This window comes from Gracilinanus agilis, chromosome 3, assembly GCF_016433145.1.
Source record: "Gracilinanus agilis isolate LMUSP501 chromosome 3, AgileGrace, whole genome shotgun sequence".
Lineage (NCBI taxonomy): Eukaryota > Metazoa > Chordata > Mammalia > Didelphimorphia > Didelphidae > Gracilinanus > Gracilinanus agilis.
The window spans coordinates 603,652,690-603,670,617 of record NC_058132.1 but is presented as its reverse complement, the minus strand read 5'-3'; the positions used below and the strand labels follow the sequence as shown (position 1 = coordinate 603,670,617).

The following is a 17,928-nucleotide window of genomic DNA, read 5'->3' as shown; positions in this document are numbered from 1 at the left end:
TAATATTAGAAAAATGCACACTAAAACAATTCTTAGATTCTATCCCACACTCATTAGAGTGGCAAATATGCCAAAAAAAAAAAAAAAAAAAGGAAAATGATAAATCGTAAAGAAACTGTGGGTAGACCTGTGGTCCGGACCAGAGTTTTTCTCTCTCTCTTTCCCTACCTTCAACCTTCCTAATTGTAAATAAACTTCCATAAAAGCCATCCTGACTTGGGTCTATTTTTAATTATGGAATCAATCTAGACTTGATTGATTCCTGGTGACCACACCTTAAATATATGTATATATAAATATCATATATATATATATAAATATCAATTTTCCCTTCTTACAATAACATGTACACAAATGACAAAAACTTTAAGTGATTACATGCATAGATGTCAAAAAGACTCAAGAGAAAAATTACTCCTAGCTGGGAATATTTGGGAAGAGCACTAATATTGTCTGGAAAGAGGTTCATAAGCAGAAGCAAATTAATAATATGAAATGTCTATGAGACATAATGCGATGACTAGGGGACTGGTTGTTAAGTTGTTTCAGTCATTTCTGACTGGCTCCATTTTGGGGTTTCTTTGCAATGATATTGGAGGGGTTTGCCATTTCCTTCCTCAGTTCATTTTACAGATGAGGAAACTGAAGCAAACAGAGTTAAATGATTTATCTAGCCATTATATATCTGTTAAATATCTTTAAATATGTTAAATATTTTTTTTTAAACTCAGAAGATGAGTCTTCCTGACTCCAGACCCAGGACTATAACCACTGTATCACTTAGCTGCTCCACTAGACTGTCAACTTAATCTCAATTTCTTCATCTCTAAAATAAGAGTTTTGAACTTGACGGTCTCCAAAATCCTTTCCTATGATAATCATAGGGCCTCTAAGGGAAATTTTCACTAACTGGTGATCTATCATGACATTATCTGAAAAGAAAACATATTTTATGTACCAATCACTAATGTTGCTAGGAAATCTGCAAGTAGATTATATTTACTTTTCTCCCCTTATGTGTCCAACTAATTATGACTTCCTATTACTATGATAATGCAGATTAAGTAATGAAAAGAATATTTAATCAAACTCTAATAATATTCCAAACAGATACCTTCTCCCACAAAAAATAATTACCAAGTGAGGAAAAAATGAAAAGGCCATGCTTGATCAGATTATCTAGCAAAGTTTTCAATGACAGCTAAAATGGGAAAACAGCAGTCTCACCACGTCCCAAAAAACGAAAACTAAATTTAAGCCTCTAAAGTTGGTTTCTAAAATAAAAGAAAAAAAAAAAGCCAAGATCCACAAGACAAATTTTATGGAAAGTTTAGCATCCTATCCAACACTTCACACAAAACCAACCACTACACAATGTAATATATACAAAGAATGCATCAATCTTGACTTTAATTTTCTAAAAACTGTTTTTGAAAAGTGATCATGTGGTACAATAAAAAGTTCATTAGAATGAGTGTCAAATATCTTAGGTTGTCATCCCTCTTCTGCCACTAATCAGTAAAGGGGCCTTAAGTTTCCCCAGACTGAAGTTTTCACATCTATAAAATGAAAAGATTATCTCCAAAAGGTGTTCTAAGGTCTAAGATACTGACTCTAATTAATTTGGGAGACAATAATTTCGGATGTCAAATAACCTGCCTGAATTTCCCACAGGAAGAAACTTAGATTTCTGGCTAGTTTGAAAAAAAATGGTTTTTGTGAATATTTATCAAATCGTTTTATAAATTTGATGCAAAATCCCAATTGCTACTTACAAATAATTGCTAACAAAAAAATACTGTGCCTTTATGGGAGGTAAAATGAGTTTGGTATGGGGTATATAGTCCTAAAATTAGAGTCTGGAATCCTGAGTTATAGTCTATTTGAGGTACTTATTATTAATAGAAGTGGGGACAAGTTACTTAATCTCTCAGAATTTCAGCTTTTCCATGTGTAAAAATGGAGATAATTTTACTTCCTAACAAGACTACTGGGAGGGAAACATTTTGCAAACCTTAAAAGGTTACATAAATAGAAGTTTTTATCATTATCATTACCAGGAGGCTGAAGCAATGAATTACACAAAACTGGACAAAAAAGTATACCATTTACTGAATCAGAACATTGCCCTGTGGTTCCAAGGCTATATACAAATGGTATAATCTGCAGAGATACCGTTTGCTATTTTACCTATTTCGAGCAGGAGATTTTCCAGCATCCTCTTGAACAGACACAAGTCGTGTTGAGAGAGTAGTATTTGAGGAGTCTGGGTGAATCAAACTGAGAAGAAAATAACAAAAAACTGTCACAAACAATGGAATTAATGAAACAGTTGTTAAAGATACTAAAGATACTTCAAAGTGTCCAGCTATGAAATAGCATTCCCCAGTCCAAAAGTGTCTAAAAGTGTTGAAAGGTTTGTTTTTAAAATATTAAATGAGAGGCAGCTGGGTAGCTCTGTGGATTGAGAGTCAGGCCTAGAGACGGTTCAAATCTGGCCTCAGACACTTCCCAGCTGTGTGACCCTGGGCAAGTCACTTGACCCCCACTGCCTACCCTTACCACTCTTCTGCCTAGGAGCCAATATACAGAAGTTATGGGTTTAAATAAATAAATAAAATAAAATAAAATATTAAATGAGGAAATTAAATATCACAAATATCAGAACATCAAGTTATTCAGAAGATCTAACTATGATGATCATGGTTTTCATGTGTGAGGCTTAATAAATATAATTTTAATTTATAATCACACTTTAAAACAATGAAGGTGATTATTAAAGGGCTTTTCTAAAAAAAGTAATAGCTTAAAAAATCTAATTTATCTATGCTTCCCATACTCAATTTCCAGTGTATAAGTAATATGGCATCAAGTTTTTTCTATTTGTAGGTTATATATACAAAGTAGGGAAATACTGGGATTCAATTTATTCTTCCCCCCCCCCAAAAGAAAAGAATATAGCTATTTAAAACAACAGAATAGGCAATGATTCCAAATATACAATTGCCAGATTATTTTAGTTCACTTGCCAAAATTACAATAAAATAAAATTTTTATAGTTGGGGTAGAGACCCAAGCTATCCCTGTAAGGAAATTAACCATTATGATTAAGAATAATTTTATTGGAAAATATATATTTGGAAAGTGCATGTCAGTTTTAATTTAGGTTTTGCTTAAATCAGAATGTACAAAAACAATTTTAACAATCACAAATAAGATTTACAAGTAGCATGCAAATATCCCTTTTCCGTTCAATTTCATTTCATGAGGTACTACGTAAGGTCCACATTACCTAACTCAGCTTCTAAGGTGGCCTCTTAACTACTTCCTAAATCATAATTCTGATCATTCCTTTCAAACTAAAGAAATTTTGAATCTCCTATGAACTATTGAGAAGTTATCAATTCCTTTGCTAATTAATATTCAAGTCCTTCCACAATTTGGTCTTCCAAAGTTGATCTCCCTTTCTTCTCCATCATGCACTCATTTTCCAACCCAAATGTACTAGTTGCTTTTCCCTATACTCCAAATTTCTGGCATTTCATTTAAATTAGTGTTACAAAAAATGGGAAGTTATTATACTATTTCTAGTATCTTTAACAAATTAATAATTCTCAATGCTTAGATCTGGCTTAAATTAAAATTGAATACATTAGCCAGTAATCATATATTTGCAAGACTCAGAGAGCTACATACCTTGCTGAGTCAAGATACCTTCGAATAAATTAGTTATGAAAACTTTTAACAATTCAGTCTCTCAAGAGTTTCCCTCTACCAGTAGTTCCCAAGGCCTACCGCCCCTTTTCCAGAAAAAATATTACTTAGCCCCCTGGAAATTAATTTTTTTTTAAATTTTAATAGCAATTAATAGGAAAGATAAATGTAACTGTGGCCATCACCACTCCCCTGGGTCGCTGCAGCACCCACCAGGGGGCGGTAGTGTCCACTTTGGGAATCACTGCTCTAGACAAAGGCAAGATTATAGTTGCTCTTCTTCTCAGCCCTGCAGGTTGGCTATAGCTGTCATAATGAAAACTGAGTAGAAATTGAAGTTGGAGAGGCTCAATATCTTTCGAAAAAGGGAATTTCCTCATGGCAACTGGACATGAAAAAAGGTGGCAAAACAAGGTTAGCTAAAGTAGTTCTCCTTCTCTTCTCCTCCCTACTTCAGGAGAGCTTCCTGTGGAATATAGTGGTAGAAAGAAAGCTGGCTTAAATGACAGATTAGGAGATGGTGGAGATAAGAACAACATTATTGATGAAATGGAATACTAAGTACACCAAATGTGCTAGTTTCCTTCTATGCTAAACTGCTTGTTAACAAAATAAAGTATTATTAAACTTAAGACACTTAGCTGGAATGGGGTATTTTGCAGAAAGCTTTCACACAGGTAACAAAGAATGAGATATTGTATGCAATAATAAAATCTGATTTTTCACTCATAACCAATCCAGACTACAAACTGAAAGCTCAGAAGAGCTAAGAATTTTTCCCATTATACTAACTTCAAAAAAATAATGCTTACAAACTCATTTACCTGGGGCAACTAAGTAACATAATGGCTATCAGGCTTGGAGGGGGCATTGAACCTGGGTTCTATTCTGGCCTCAGACACTTCCTAGCTGTGTGACTCTGGGCAAGTTATTTAGATCTAATTGCCTATCCCTCACTGCTCTTCTGCTTTGGAACCAATACTTGGTATCGATTCTAAGACAGAAGGTAAAGGATCTAAAAAAAATTCATTTGTCATTCCCTTCTTGGAGAAGAGGAAAATATCTTTCTCCTCTGTTCCTTCCCCAAAAATCCTCACTCTAACTTATGCCTTTTTCTCCTCTCAGAAATCTGATACCAATATAATATTCTATAAAGAGTTAAATGAGTTTATAATTTATTGAGGAATGAATCTGATTCTCTATTCCCACATAGTATACCATAATAAAGAGACTAATTCAAACATCTTCTGCACACCCAAATGCAAACTTCTTGGGTAAGCAAAAGGCAGTCAGCATCTTCATGCCTGATTCACAAATAGAAAGTTATTTATTGAAGAGTCAAATGTTAATTTCTACAGGAGTCTTCAGAGTTCATTTTATGTATTTCAAGATCATTAATTATTCCCATTACATTCTGAAAATTAAATGTTCTGTCAAATATTTTCAGCATTATGTTTTATGAAATTATTTTCTGAGGCCCCTCCAAAACAAAGAAAAGATCCTTTTTTAGAAATTATTATATTTTCTTTAATCATATTAACAAGTTAGACATCAGTTATTTCTATAGTCTAAAACAACTGGCAAAAATATTTATTTGAAGGCCAATAGTTAAAATATGACTTCTCTGAGTATGGCCACTACTTATCAGAGGTTTGATATTAAACTGAGAAAAAGTAATTAAAGAAAACATTAATCAGAAATTGCTGAACATAGGAACCTTAATTATGGTAATTAAAGAAACTGCCAGGAAATATTCACCAATATCCTTTTCTACATACACACATATATATACAAAATAAGTATTTATATAAATACTATGATTTTTTTAAAGGGGGAAAATGGGGTGAGGGATAAAAGAGAAAGTGGCTGGTAGTTTAAAAAATCAATACCATTCACTTATGTAATAAGTAAAAAAAGTATTATTAATGAATTATTATTATTGGTCTCCTTCAGGCAAATCAAGGCGAAAAGAAGAAAGGTTAGGATGACTTTCTTCAAAATAATATATGTATAACCTAGTAGAATTGCTTGTCAACTCTGAGAAGGGGGAAGGAAGAGGAGAGGGAGATAATATGGATCATGTAACCATGGAAAAAATTTTTTAAAAACATTTCAATTTTTTTAAATTTAAAAAAAAAGAAAATTCTTTAAACGAATTAAATGTTCTAAGGCAGGGATTCTTAGCCTGACATCCAGAGCCCCTGATTTGTATATAAATTTCAAGGGATCTAAGAACTTGGGATGGGATAAAAATTATATCTTTATTTCAACTGGTAAATGGTTTCCTTTGTAATCCTTTATATTTTATTTTGTGCATGTAAAAAATTTATTATGGGAATGGTCTATAGGCTTCCCCAGATGCAAAGGCAGCAGTCTATCTTTAGGTTGTAATCCCAGAACACTAAGATTTTAAACCACCTACCCCCTTCCCTCATTGTCCACACACGGCTCCCCCTCCCCCACAAAGAAAGGTTTTCTGTACCTTTGCCAGGCTAAATCCTCCTCCAGAAATATGTTGCGGCTCGCTTTTCTACTACCAACAGGTGTTCGTGGCTCAATGGGATCAAGTACAGAAACAGAGGAGGCAGAATCCGAGAGAGCATTCAAATCCTCCCCAATGGAATTACTATCTGTGGAATGAGCATAACTTAAAGCTATTTTTCTACAATAAGTGCAAGCTCGAAGATCCCCTAAAGGAAAAAATGAAAAATATGCAATTAGAATGTTGCCTTACAGAATATTTATATTCTTAGGCAGGGGTCGGCAACGTATGGCTCTTTCTGCAGGAGCCATAAAGTCAATTTTTTTCAGGCGCTGTTACAGGAGCGCGCACTGTGAGCACTGTACGGCTCTCACGAAATTACATTTTAAAAAATGTGGTGTTTATGGCTCTCACGGCCAAAAAGGTTTCCGACCCCTGTTCTTAGGTTAAAAGCTGATGTCATGAATTCTACTAGTTAGTAAACAGAAAATCTCAATGAGTTAGCATATGAATAAGCAGAGAAAACTTTTAAGTTTTCAATTAGTTTTATTACTTTACAAAAAATTAAGAAACAATAATCAGGTATGGAAACTAATTTATTTCTGTCTTAATCAGTGACCAGTTTAAAGAATGATAAAGCTTCAAAATGAGAAGAAAAAGCTACTTCATAATGGATATGTTAAGAGCAAAAAGCAAGCCTTTAGCAGAATAAACAAAAACAAGTTGACTTCCCTAAGCTACAAGGGAAGGGGGGGAATTAAGCTCACTGTTGTTAGGCTCTGAAAAGGGGCTTCTAGTCTAATGAATCATAAATTAAAGTGCTAGAACACATATGAAGCTTCAGTCAGAATATAGAAACATTTCTTATGATAAAGTTACTGACTCATCAGGAAATATAATTATAATTAAGGGCAAAATGACCAGTCCCTAACTCAGCAAACCCAGAGGAATCTGCTTGTGCCAGCCAGCTCTCTGGTCCATCTGGTCTGCAAAACAGCACACATAAGATGACAAAAGAGAAAGCAGAACAGGAGAGAATGCATGGTCTCAGTCTTTTATCAGTCTTCCACGCAACAGACCAAGTAATATTCCTCAAGTAGAGATCTGACCAGATTCTTCTGCTCTACAAGCTCCAGTGACACTATCGCCTCCAGAATAAACTTGTCTTAAGCATACAGTCTGCCTCTCCCAGTTTCCCAGATTCCTGTATGTTCCTAACACAGAGACATTTACTCCATCATCCTTTTCCATGCTTTAGTACAGATTGTCCCCCTGCTGCCAAGAATGGTCTCTCTCCTTACTTCTCACTCTCAGAATCCCTTTTCTCCTTCAAAGCTCAGCTCAAGTCCCACTTTCTAAATGAGACTAGTCCTGATTCTCCAGGTACTAGTTCCTCTCCCCAGAAATGACCTATTATTTGCTCTATACATACTTATTATGTGCACATTTACTTCCTCCATTTTTGTATCTGTAGCCCCAAACATAGAGTAAGTGCTTAATAAGTGCCTTGATTGTCCAAATGTGAGTCGAAAGGGGTCATTTTTATCCACTGTCCTGAAAAAAGCCTTGTGGAATTTGTTTTATAGTGGGTGCTAACACTTCTGCATAAGGTACAATTACAAGACCAAACTTTGCAGGGTAGATGCTATTTTCCTAATGGGACAGATCAATAAAATGTACCTGCTGACCACAGCTGCCTTACCTCTTTTGCTTCAGCTCACTTTGTTCTTATTGCTATTCCCTCCCTAACCACTCTCAGTTCAAGTGTTAGCATGCTACATGTTTAAAGATGCTTATATGATATGCTGAGGTGACACAGCAAAGAGGAGGGGTTAGCAAACAGGCTATAGACTGCCAATCCCTCAAACATTAGAATTCAAAGTTCACCCTTGACAATGGCTTGCTGTGTGACCCTAGGAAAGTCATTTAACTTCTCTGTGCTTTAAGTATCTTTCTAAAACTTAACTACTAAATCATAGATAGACTTCAATCTGCCTTAATGGAGTGAATCCCCACACTGGCAATTCCCCATGTTGATGCAATCACAAATCCTTTGCAAAGGCACAAACATTAATATTCTGAGGAAATGCATCACATACTTCCAACAAACTATTAATTCCGGAATCCCGCTACCTACTAATGTCTCATCCCCGAAGTTACCCCTAGTGTAAGTTCCTCTCCCCGACCAAAAAAACATTCTTTTTTCCTTAACAAAGTATAAATTCCTTGAGAACAATTTAGTCTTTTGGTCAGAAATTTTTTATTATAAAATATGATTCTTGTCATCAAGTGATGATAAATTCTGGTACCTGAGGAAATTTAGTGATAGGATTTACTGAAATTTCATTAAACAGAAATATTCAAGAAAAAGATTTGTAAGTTCCTACTCTTCTATCAAAAATATTATGGGGAGATCAAAGTAAAATAAATTATCATAGCAACTAAAGTCATCACACACACTTAAATATTTAGAGAATAATTTTTTCAGCTAAGTTGCTAATGATAGAAACCTATCATTCCACATTCTGTTCCCAATCATAATTATAATGAAGTTGACTAATGCCTATCTTCATAATTTAAGTCCAGGTTCACAAGCTATAAAATATAATAACATAAGCAATCTCAATATTTAAACAGCAACAACAAACAATTCTTTGATTTATGTTAAAATGAAAAGAAACATGAATGGGAATCATTCTTTAATTCAAATATTCCTGAGCACCCAACATATAGGATGCACTAAAAATAAGAAACACAAAGAGAGCTTAAGATCACCAAAGGGAGTGATTAAAACCCACCTACATTGAGAGTAATAATACCAGGAATAAGTTTCATTATTTTCTATTTGGTGGTTTTAGCTTCTTTAGGGAAATAAAGCTTGAAAGTATAGAATATAAATGTGTATATTTGTTCAATGCAATTTATCATCCAATAATGCCCTTTTGACCCCTGATAATATATAAATACACTAAGCTTGCAAAATCCTGTTCTAGCATCTAATAAATTTGCATAAGAATATCAGGAAAAAACTTTTTGCAAAAAGAGTCCACACTACTTGTCTTATCTCTGTTGTTAAGTTGTTTCAGTCATGTACAACTCTTTGTAAATCCTTTTGGAGTTTTCTTGGCAACAATAATGGAATGGTTTGCCACTTCTTTCTCCAGCTCATTTTACAGATGAGGAAACTGAGGTAAAGAGGGTTAAGTGACTTGCCCAGGGACACACAACTAGTAAGTGTCAGAATCCAGATTTGAACTCAAGTCTTCCTGTCTCCAGGCCTGATCCTCTATCCACCTGCCCCACCTAGTTACCCTTATCTCAAAAATGTTCATTATTTCTATAAAACAAGTTAATTTGAGAGTCAAACAGTTTACGTATTAGACAAGCTAAAACAATTGAGAGTTCTCTAAATCTTTAAATCTCTAAATCACTTCTGTTCAAGAGCCTTCAGCAAATCATTTGGTATGTAGAAAATTATGTACCCAAAAGGTTTCTCAGGTTTCTATGTATTGTGAGTCTCATTTTCAAAGGAGATTTTAACATTACTATAAGTTTACTTATACTACTCTGGTGGCATTTATTATGTGCTACTTTGTATTGTAGTTATGTTGCTAGCTTGTCTATTAAATGTTCGTTTTAATAGGAAGAAGTGTTTTTTTTCTCCTATAATATTTAGCATCTCCTTTGAAAGGGACAGACACATTGTTGAATTAATGAATTCTGGGGTATAGAGTGCCTCAAACTAGCAATTATGATAATGACCACAATTGTCAGAAATACTTACCTGTATACCCCATAAATTTTCCAGGGATTTCCTGATTACAGCAACGACTACAGAAGATCTGCCCACATAGCCGGCAATGATGTCTACGCCTAAAGGTGGTAAACTTCTCACTACAGTCATAACATTCTTTACATTGGCTATCTGGCATCCAGTACTGCTTCAGGTCACTATCCTATAACATAAAAAGTGATATATTCATGAAATTTTTTATCACAGAAAGTAAATTTTCAGAACTCAAGGAAGAAAGTTAAGAAAAACAAAAAGCATATAATTACCATCCTAGAAATGTCACAGTTCATCCTCCTTAAAACTTTACATTAGGATCCAAGTAAATAGTAGAGTTCTATAACTAGATTTGACATTACTTTAAGAAGCATGACAGTACATGTGCGGGTGCTATCTAAAATTGCCTTCCCGAGAACTGCATTTGCAAAGAATCAAGTATGGTATCTTAACCTGCTCAGTTCCATGTAGATTATGAAAATTAGGAGTGGGTTTTTACATACATTATTATTACTACTTTTAAAGACCTTTATCCAAGCTCAGAATTTGAATATAAGGAAGCTCCAAAAAGAAACTTCTAATTTAAAAAATTCAGCACTGTTTAAAGCTTCTGATTAACCTTCTAAAAAGATTCACTGCATAGAACAATCAAGTGTTTTCCTCAAGTAGAAAACACACAAATATTGATAACTAACATAATCTGGTTTGTTTTTACTCCTACTACTGAAGAATTAATGTTCTAGATATTAAAGGGTAGTTTGTAACACACTAAGATACAAGTTCTATAATCTCTACTATTTTCTATCTTTATAATAAGTCACTGGAATACTTGGCCCATTTAACTCAATTCCCTTAAACTGGTATCTAGGCAAGTGTCCATGGCAACTAAGAGCATTGTCAAAACAGCCAAGAAAAAAGGGTAGATGGCATTAATGCCACCAATAGTTATTACCATATTTCTCAAGCAATTTTTTGAAAATCCTATCACTGGAGTCCTTGATTTGGGGTCCAAGAAATTTTTTAAATACACAGATAACTGAATTTCAATAAAATTAGTTTCCTTTGTAATCACAAGTATTTTATTTTAGGTATTTAAAAACATTATTCTGAGAAGTCCATACACTTTATAAGATAATTAAAGGGGTCCAGGATCTTAGAAGCCATCTGTTTCAAATTAGTCATTTTATATATGGGAAACAAGACTTATTTTATTTAAATAACTTGCCCTTGAATATCAGCTAAAGTCATGTGCTACCTCTATGATCAAGGGCAAGTTATTTAAATAAAATAAGTCTTGTTTCCCATATATAAAATGACTAATTTGAAACAGATGGTTTCTAAGGTCCTGAAGTTCTAAGGTAATCACAGATCCTTTCCATAGTCAAATGCACTTATAATCTCTATCTCTGTGTCTCTCATATTCTAGAGCTGCAGCCTCTCCCTCTCAATGTGACAGCCCTAAACCTAATCTCTCTAGATTGTGGCTATGTTCTCTACAGGTTCAACAACCCTGGAGCCAGAATCCTATGATCCTAGAATCCTACAAGCGATCTACAAGAGCAGGAGTCTTGAGACACATGCAGAAGGAATACGAAAGACAATCTCTACCACTGAAGATCCTAAAATTTAGCTGGGGAAGCCAGTAGTAACACCCAGGAAACAAAAGAGAATAATAAAAGACAATACAATATAAAAATAATAAACATTTATATGGTTTCAAACTCTGTAAAATTCATATTGGTTACCTCTTCTGAGTCTCCTAACAGTCCTATGAAATAAAAGGATCAGAGATATTATCCCCTTCCTAAAGATGAGGAAACCAAGATTCAAGAAAGTTAAATGACTTGATCATGGTCACATGGCTAGCCAAGCATTAAAGACAGGATCCAAAGTCAAGTTCTTCTAAATGCAAGGCTAGTACTCTATCCACTAAATCATGCTGTTGTTCATCCCAAAGCACAAATTCCAAGGTATAAACTCTTAAGTAGAAAGTTGGGGGGGGGGGGGGCTGGATCTTCAAACATGCAGCTATTTTGGATAAATAGAAAAGAGAGGCCATTCTGGTCAAAAGAAAAATGAGTCAAAACCCAGATTGAGAAGCTTGATTAGATAATGAAGAGTTTAGATGAAAAAGAAAAGTAAGTAATTGCATCCAGATTCACTGCTCTCACCTCTTCAACTGACACTAAGGATTTCTGGTTTTTCCCAATATCCTTAGTTCCCACCAGTTCTTAGGCTAGTGAGGTAACTATTGGGATTCACTCCCTATTTAGCAGTTCTCCTATATGGGAAGAAGAGCATCTTAGTTCTCCTATAAACAGAAAGAGTAATGATCTAAGGACCCACCTTAGACTAAAAGCTGTACAATCACTTTTCCTCTCACTAGACTTTCAAGAAGTCCTGAGTTCAAATCTTTCCTCAGACTCTTCCTAATTGAGTGACCCTGGGCAAGTCACTTATCCTGTCTCAGTCTGACAGCAATGAGTCCCAAATTACCTATAGGCCTTTAAATGGCATGCACTATCAATAAAAAAAAAAGGTCAAACTATCTATTCAGAGATTTATTTTTAAAGTAGATGAAAAACTGTAAAGGGGTGGGTAGATGGCTCAATGGATTGAGAGTCAGGCCTAGAGACTGGAAACCCTGGATTTAAATCTGATCTCAAATATTTCCTAGCAGGGAGACCCTGGGCAAGTCACTTAACTTCCATTACGTAGCCCTTATGGCTCTTCTGCCTTGAAACCAATGCACAATATTAATCCTAAGTGAAAGGTAAAGGTTTTTATTTTTTAAAAAGTATATATATAAACACACACACACTAACATATACAAGGAGTACTAGTATCATAACTCTATGTACATTATGGCAAAAGAAAGTCTTTGAAGAGATCCAGAAATCCCTTTAGAATCTCCAAAAAATTTCCAGTCACTGTCTCATCTTCCCAACTAAACCTGTCATCTTTCCTAACAGCGATATTCAAGATACATTAAAAACTATTTATTCACATGCAAAACTATTAATCACATTTTTCAGTTCCATTTATTTTAACACATTGGAACTCATTTGTTTTTAAAGTGTTTTGATAGATTCTATGTTTAAATATATTTCACTTTTTTAAAAATGTGACTTGAAATTATTTTCCATTTTGAGTGGGTTTGAAAATAAGAAAATTATTGACTTATTTCAGGTACATTATGAATTTTTAAAAAGGCTCTTGTTAACTAACCTGAAAACCTAATTACTATGCATTGTCTTATTGCTATGGGAAAATGCATTACAATTCCAAGACAACTTTTAAAATTTTGGAATATAATTCCCTTTTAGATTTGAAAGACTCCATATCAGGGAGGAGGAGGAAAGGAGAAGAGCTGAATAGGAAAAGACATCATTTAAGAAAACACAGAAGATAATTTGTATCCCAGTGCTTAGCACAGAGCTTGACATATAGCAGGTGATTAATAATTATTGATTTAATGATTAATAGAAAAACTAAATCTCTCTCTTTTTTTGGCTCAAGAATAAGCCCACATTGGGGGGCAAGTGGGTAGCTCAGTGGACTGAGAGCCAGGCCTAGAGACGGGGGTCCTAGGTTCAAATTTGGCCTCAGACATTTCCTAGCTGTGTGACCCTGAGCAAGTCACTTAACCTCCATTGCCTAGCCCTTACCACTCCTCTGCCTTGGAGCCAATATTCAGTATTGATTCTAAGATGGAAGATAAGGATTAAAAAAAAAAAAAGAATAAACCCACATTATTTCCACTCCCAGAATTAAACTGTTATATTTACATGTAAAACAGTTGTCAGTTTCATAATTAATAAGAAAAACAGAGGATACAGGATGCCAAAGTCTCTGGCTGCTTAAAAGCAATCTTTAAGCTATGAGGAACATACAAAAAGGGAGAACACATACCATTTCCCTCTCTTATACTTTCCTCCCTGTTCAATAACTTATCCAGGATACTGATAGTATAAGGAACATATAGCATTAATTGCTGGCACAAGCATTAGCATGAACTTTTCTTTCAGATGATTTTTAGAGCATGTTTTTAGTGATCATGGCATTACCTAAAGAGCCGCTTAATAACTGTCCCAAGCTTCTAGGCAATACCTGGCTTTTCCCCTCCATGATTTCCTTGAGACGCTTTAAGACTGTGCTTAGACTTCGAAGCTGGACAGCTGTGCGAGGATCATGGCCTACAACAGCTTCTGCTTTCCTTCTGGTATCTGGAAGGGTTAAAAAGGTTGTGTTAACCTGGAAAACACTTAAGACTCTTTATCAATGCAATGAAAATCTAATGGAGCATGACAGCCACCTCCTGACAGTGGGGAGATAATCCCCAAACACAGAATGAGACACACAGTTTTGGACAGAGGAAACCAGTGATTTGTTTTACTTGACCCTACTTGTCACAAGGATGGTGTTTTTCCTTTTTTGCTAGGAGAGGAGAAGGAAGGGGCAGGAAGGAGTGAAGAAAGAAAAGACCAAAGCTAGAAAGGGAGAGTATGTTGCCAAAAAAAAGAAGAAATAATATAGTCATTGAAGAATCTCTAAATGGTAAAGATCTCAGGTATAATTTCTTTTGAGTCACAGGATGGCTATAACATGGTAGCAGTCTGTGATTCTTTTATTTAAAAAGGAAGAGATATAAAAAGAAGCTAATGGGGGGCAGCTGGGTAGCTCAGTGGATTGAGAGTCAGAACTAGAGACAGGAGGTCCTAGGTTCAAATCTGGCCTCAGACACTTCCCAGCTGGGTGACCTTGGGCAAGTCACTTGACCCCCATTGCCCACCCTTACCACTCTTCCACCAAGGAGCCAATGCATAGAAGTCAAGGGTTTAAAAAAGAATTAAAAAAAAAATAAAAAAGAAGCTAGTAGGGATCACAGTGGATTCTTAGTCATGCATCATCAAGCTACCATCCTTAAGCCATCTGCATTTGGTCCCTGAGAATCAAATGCAAGGGAACTCCCCCAGAGGAAAAGGCACAAAAAGAATGTGACCTGTGCAAAGCCTCCAGGTCCTCTTCCTTTCTTAGTTCTTATATCAAGCACTGATCTTATCTTTGACTGGGTAGAAGAATCAAATAAAAATGCATAAAGAATGACAGAAGACAGAAAGTGACAAAAAGTAAAAGTGACAGAAAGAGTGACCAAGACTATATGTGACAGTAGAAACTGAATCTGTTCTGCCACTCTGAAAGAAGCAGGAGCAAGGCAGAAACAACACAGAAACAACATAAGAGGAAGCCCTCTAAAAGGAAAGTGGCCCATGTCCAGAATATCCTAATATTTCACTAGAACCCAAAGCATCAATGCAGAATTCATGTGTGAAGTTAAAATTAAACTGATTTCTTCTGAAGAGGCTACAAATTATGAACCACTGAAACTCAAGCAAGTAACTCAAAAGCCAATCAGGGAAAGAAGGAGTCCTACCAAATTCCTTTTATGACACAAATATGGTACTGATTCCAAAGCCAGGGAGATCAAAAACAGAGAAAGAAAACTACAGACCAATCTCCCTAATAAACATAGATGCAAAAATCCTAAATAGAATACTAGCAAACAGACTCCAGCAAGTAATTAAGAAGGTCATCCACCATGATCAGGTGGGATTTATACCAGGAATGCAAGGATGGTTCAACATTAGGAAAACCATCCACATAATTGACCATATCAACAGTATAACAAATAAAAAATCACATGATTATCTCAATAGATGCTGAAAAAGCCTTTGACAAAATACAGCATCCATTCCTACTGAAAACACTGAAAAATAAAGGAATAGAAGGACCTTTCCTAAAAATAATAAACAGTATATACCTAAAACCATCAACAAACATCATATGCAATGGGGATAAATTAGAAGCCTTCCCAATAAGATCAGGAGTTAAACAAGGATGCCCATTATCACCTCTATTATTTAACATTGTACTAGAAACACTAGCAGTAGCAATTAGAGAAGAAAAAGAAATTGAAAGTATCAAAATAGGCAATGAGGAGACTAAGCTATCACTCTTTGCAGATGATATGATGGTCTACTTAAAAAATCCTAGAGAATCAACTAAGAAGCTGGTAGAAATAATCAACAACTTTAGCAAAGTTGCAGGATACAAAATAAATGCACATAAATCATCAGCTTTTCTATACATTTCCAACACATCAGAGCAGCAAGAGGTAGAAAGAGAAACACCATTTAAAATCACCATAGACAATATAAAATACTTGGGAATCTATCTACCAAAACAAACACAGCAATTATACGAAAACAACTACAAAACACTTTCCAAACAAATAAAACTGGATCTAAACAATTGGAAAGCCATTAATTGTTCACGGGTAGGATGAGCTAACATAATAAAAATGACCATTCTACCCAAATTAATTTACCTATTTAGCACCATACCTGTCAAACTACCAAAAAACTTCTTTACTGAATTAGGAAAAACTATAACAAATTTCATTTGGAATAACAAAAGATCAAGAATATCAAGGGAAATAATGAAAAAAAATGTGAAGGAAGGGGGCCTAGCAGTACCAGATATTAAACTATACTATAAAGCAGCAGTCATCAAAACAATATGGTAATGGCTAAGAGACAGAAGGGAGGATCAGTGGAATAGACTTGGGGTAAAAGACATCAGCAAGACAGTGTATGATAAAGCCAAAGAGCCCAACTTTTGGGACATGAATCCACTATTTGACAAAAACTGCTGGGAAATATGGAAAACAGTATGGGAGGGATTAGGTTTAGATCAACATCTCACACCCTACACCAAAATAAATTCAGAATGGGTTAATGACTTGAATATAAAGAGGGAAACTATAAGTTAAGTGAACAAAGAATAGTATACTTGTCACAACTCTGGGAAAGGAAAGATTTTGAAACAGAGCAAGAGTTAGAGAAAATTACAAAATGTCAATTAAATGGTTTTGATTATATTAAACTAAAAAGCTTTTGTACAAACAAAAACAATGTAGTCAAAGTCAGAAGGGAAACAACAAATTGGGAAAAAAATCTTTATAACAAAAAACTCTGACAGGGGTCTAATTACTCAAATATACAAAGAGTTAAATCAATTGTATAAAAAAAAATCAAGCCATTCCCCAATTGATAAATGGGCAAGAGACATGAATAGGCAATTTTCAGGTAAAGAAATCAAAAGTATCAATAAGCACATGAGAAAGTGTTCTAAATCTCTAATAATTAGAGAAATGCAAATCAAAACAACTCTGAGGTATCACCTCACACCTAGCAGATTGGCTAAAATGAAAGAAGGGGAGAGTAATGAATGCTGGAGGGGATGTGGCAAAATTGGGACATTAATGCATTGCTGGTGGAGTTGTGAACTGATCCAACCATTCTGGCTGGCAATTTGGAACTATGCTCAAAGGGCTATAAAAGAATGCCTGCCCTTTGATCCAGCCATACCATTGTTGGGTTTGTACCCCAAAGAGATCATAGATAAACAGACTTGCACAAAAATATTTATAGCTGTGCTTTTTGTGGTGGCAAAAAAACTGGAAAAGGAGTGTATGTCCTTCAATTGGGGAATGGCTGAACAAATTGTGGTATATGCTGGTGATGGAATACTATTGCACTCAAAGGAATAATAAACTGGAGGAGTTCCAGGTGAACTGGAAAGACCTCCAAGAACTGATGCAGAGCGAAAGGAGCAGAGCCAGAAGAACATTGTACACAGAGACTGATACACTGTGGTAAAATCGAATGTAATGGACTTCTGTACCAGCAGCAATGCAATGACCCAGGACAATTCTGAGGGATTTATGGTAATGAACGCTACCCACATTCAGAGGAAGGACTGCAGGAGAGGAAACATATAAGAAAAACAACTGCTTGAACACATGGGTTGGGGTGGACATGATTGGGGATATAGCTACCACACCAATGCAACTAAAAACAATTTGGAAATAGGTCTTGATCAA

At 35.1% G+C, this 17,928-nt stretch overlaps 1 protein-coding gene across 1 annotated transcript in view; it reads right to left on the bottom strand.

Moving 5' to 3' along the window:
- The window catches only part of PIKFYVE (phosphoinositide kinase, FYVE-type zinc finger containing), a 121,432-nt gene that overhangs the window by 88,123 nt on the left and 15,381 nt on the right, over nucleotides 1–17,928 (bottom strand). The window contains 4 exon segments of the mRNA XM_044669421.1: nucleotides 2,191–2,280; nucleotides 6,197–6,404; nucleotides 9,981–10,152; nucleotides 14,094–14,256. Coding sequence (XP_044525356.1) covers nucleotides 2,191–2,280; nucleotides 6,197–6,404; nucleotides 9,981–10,152; nucleotides 14,094–14,256 — 633 coding nt within the window.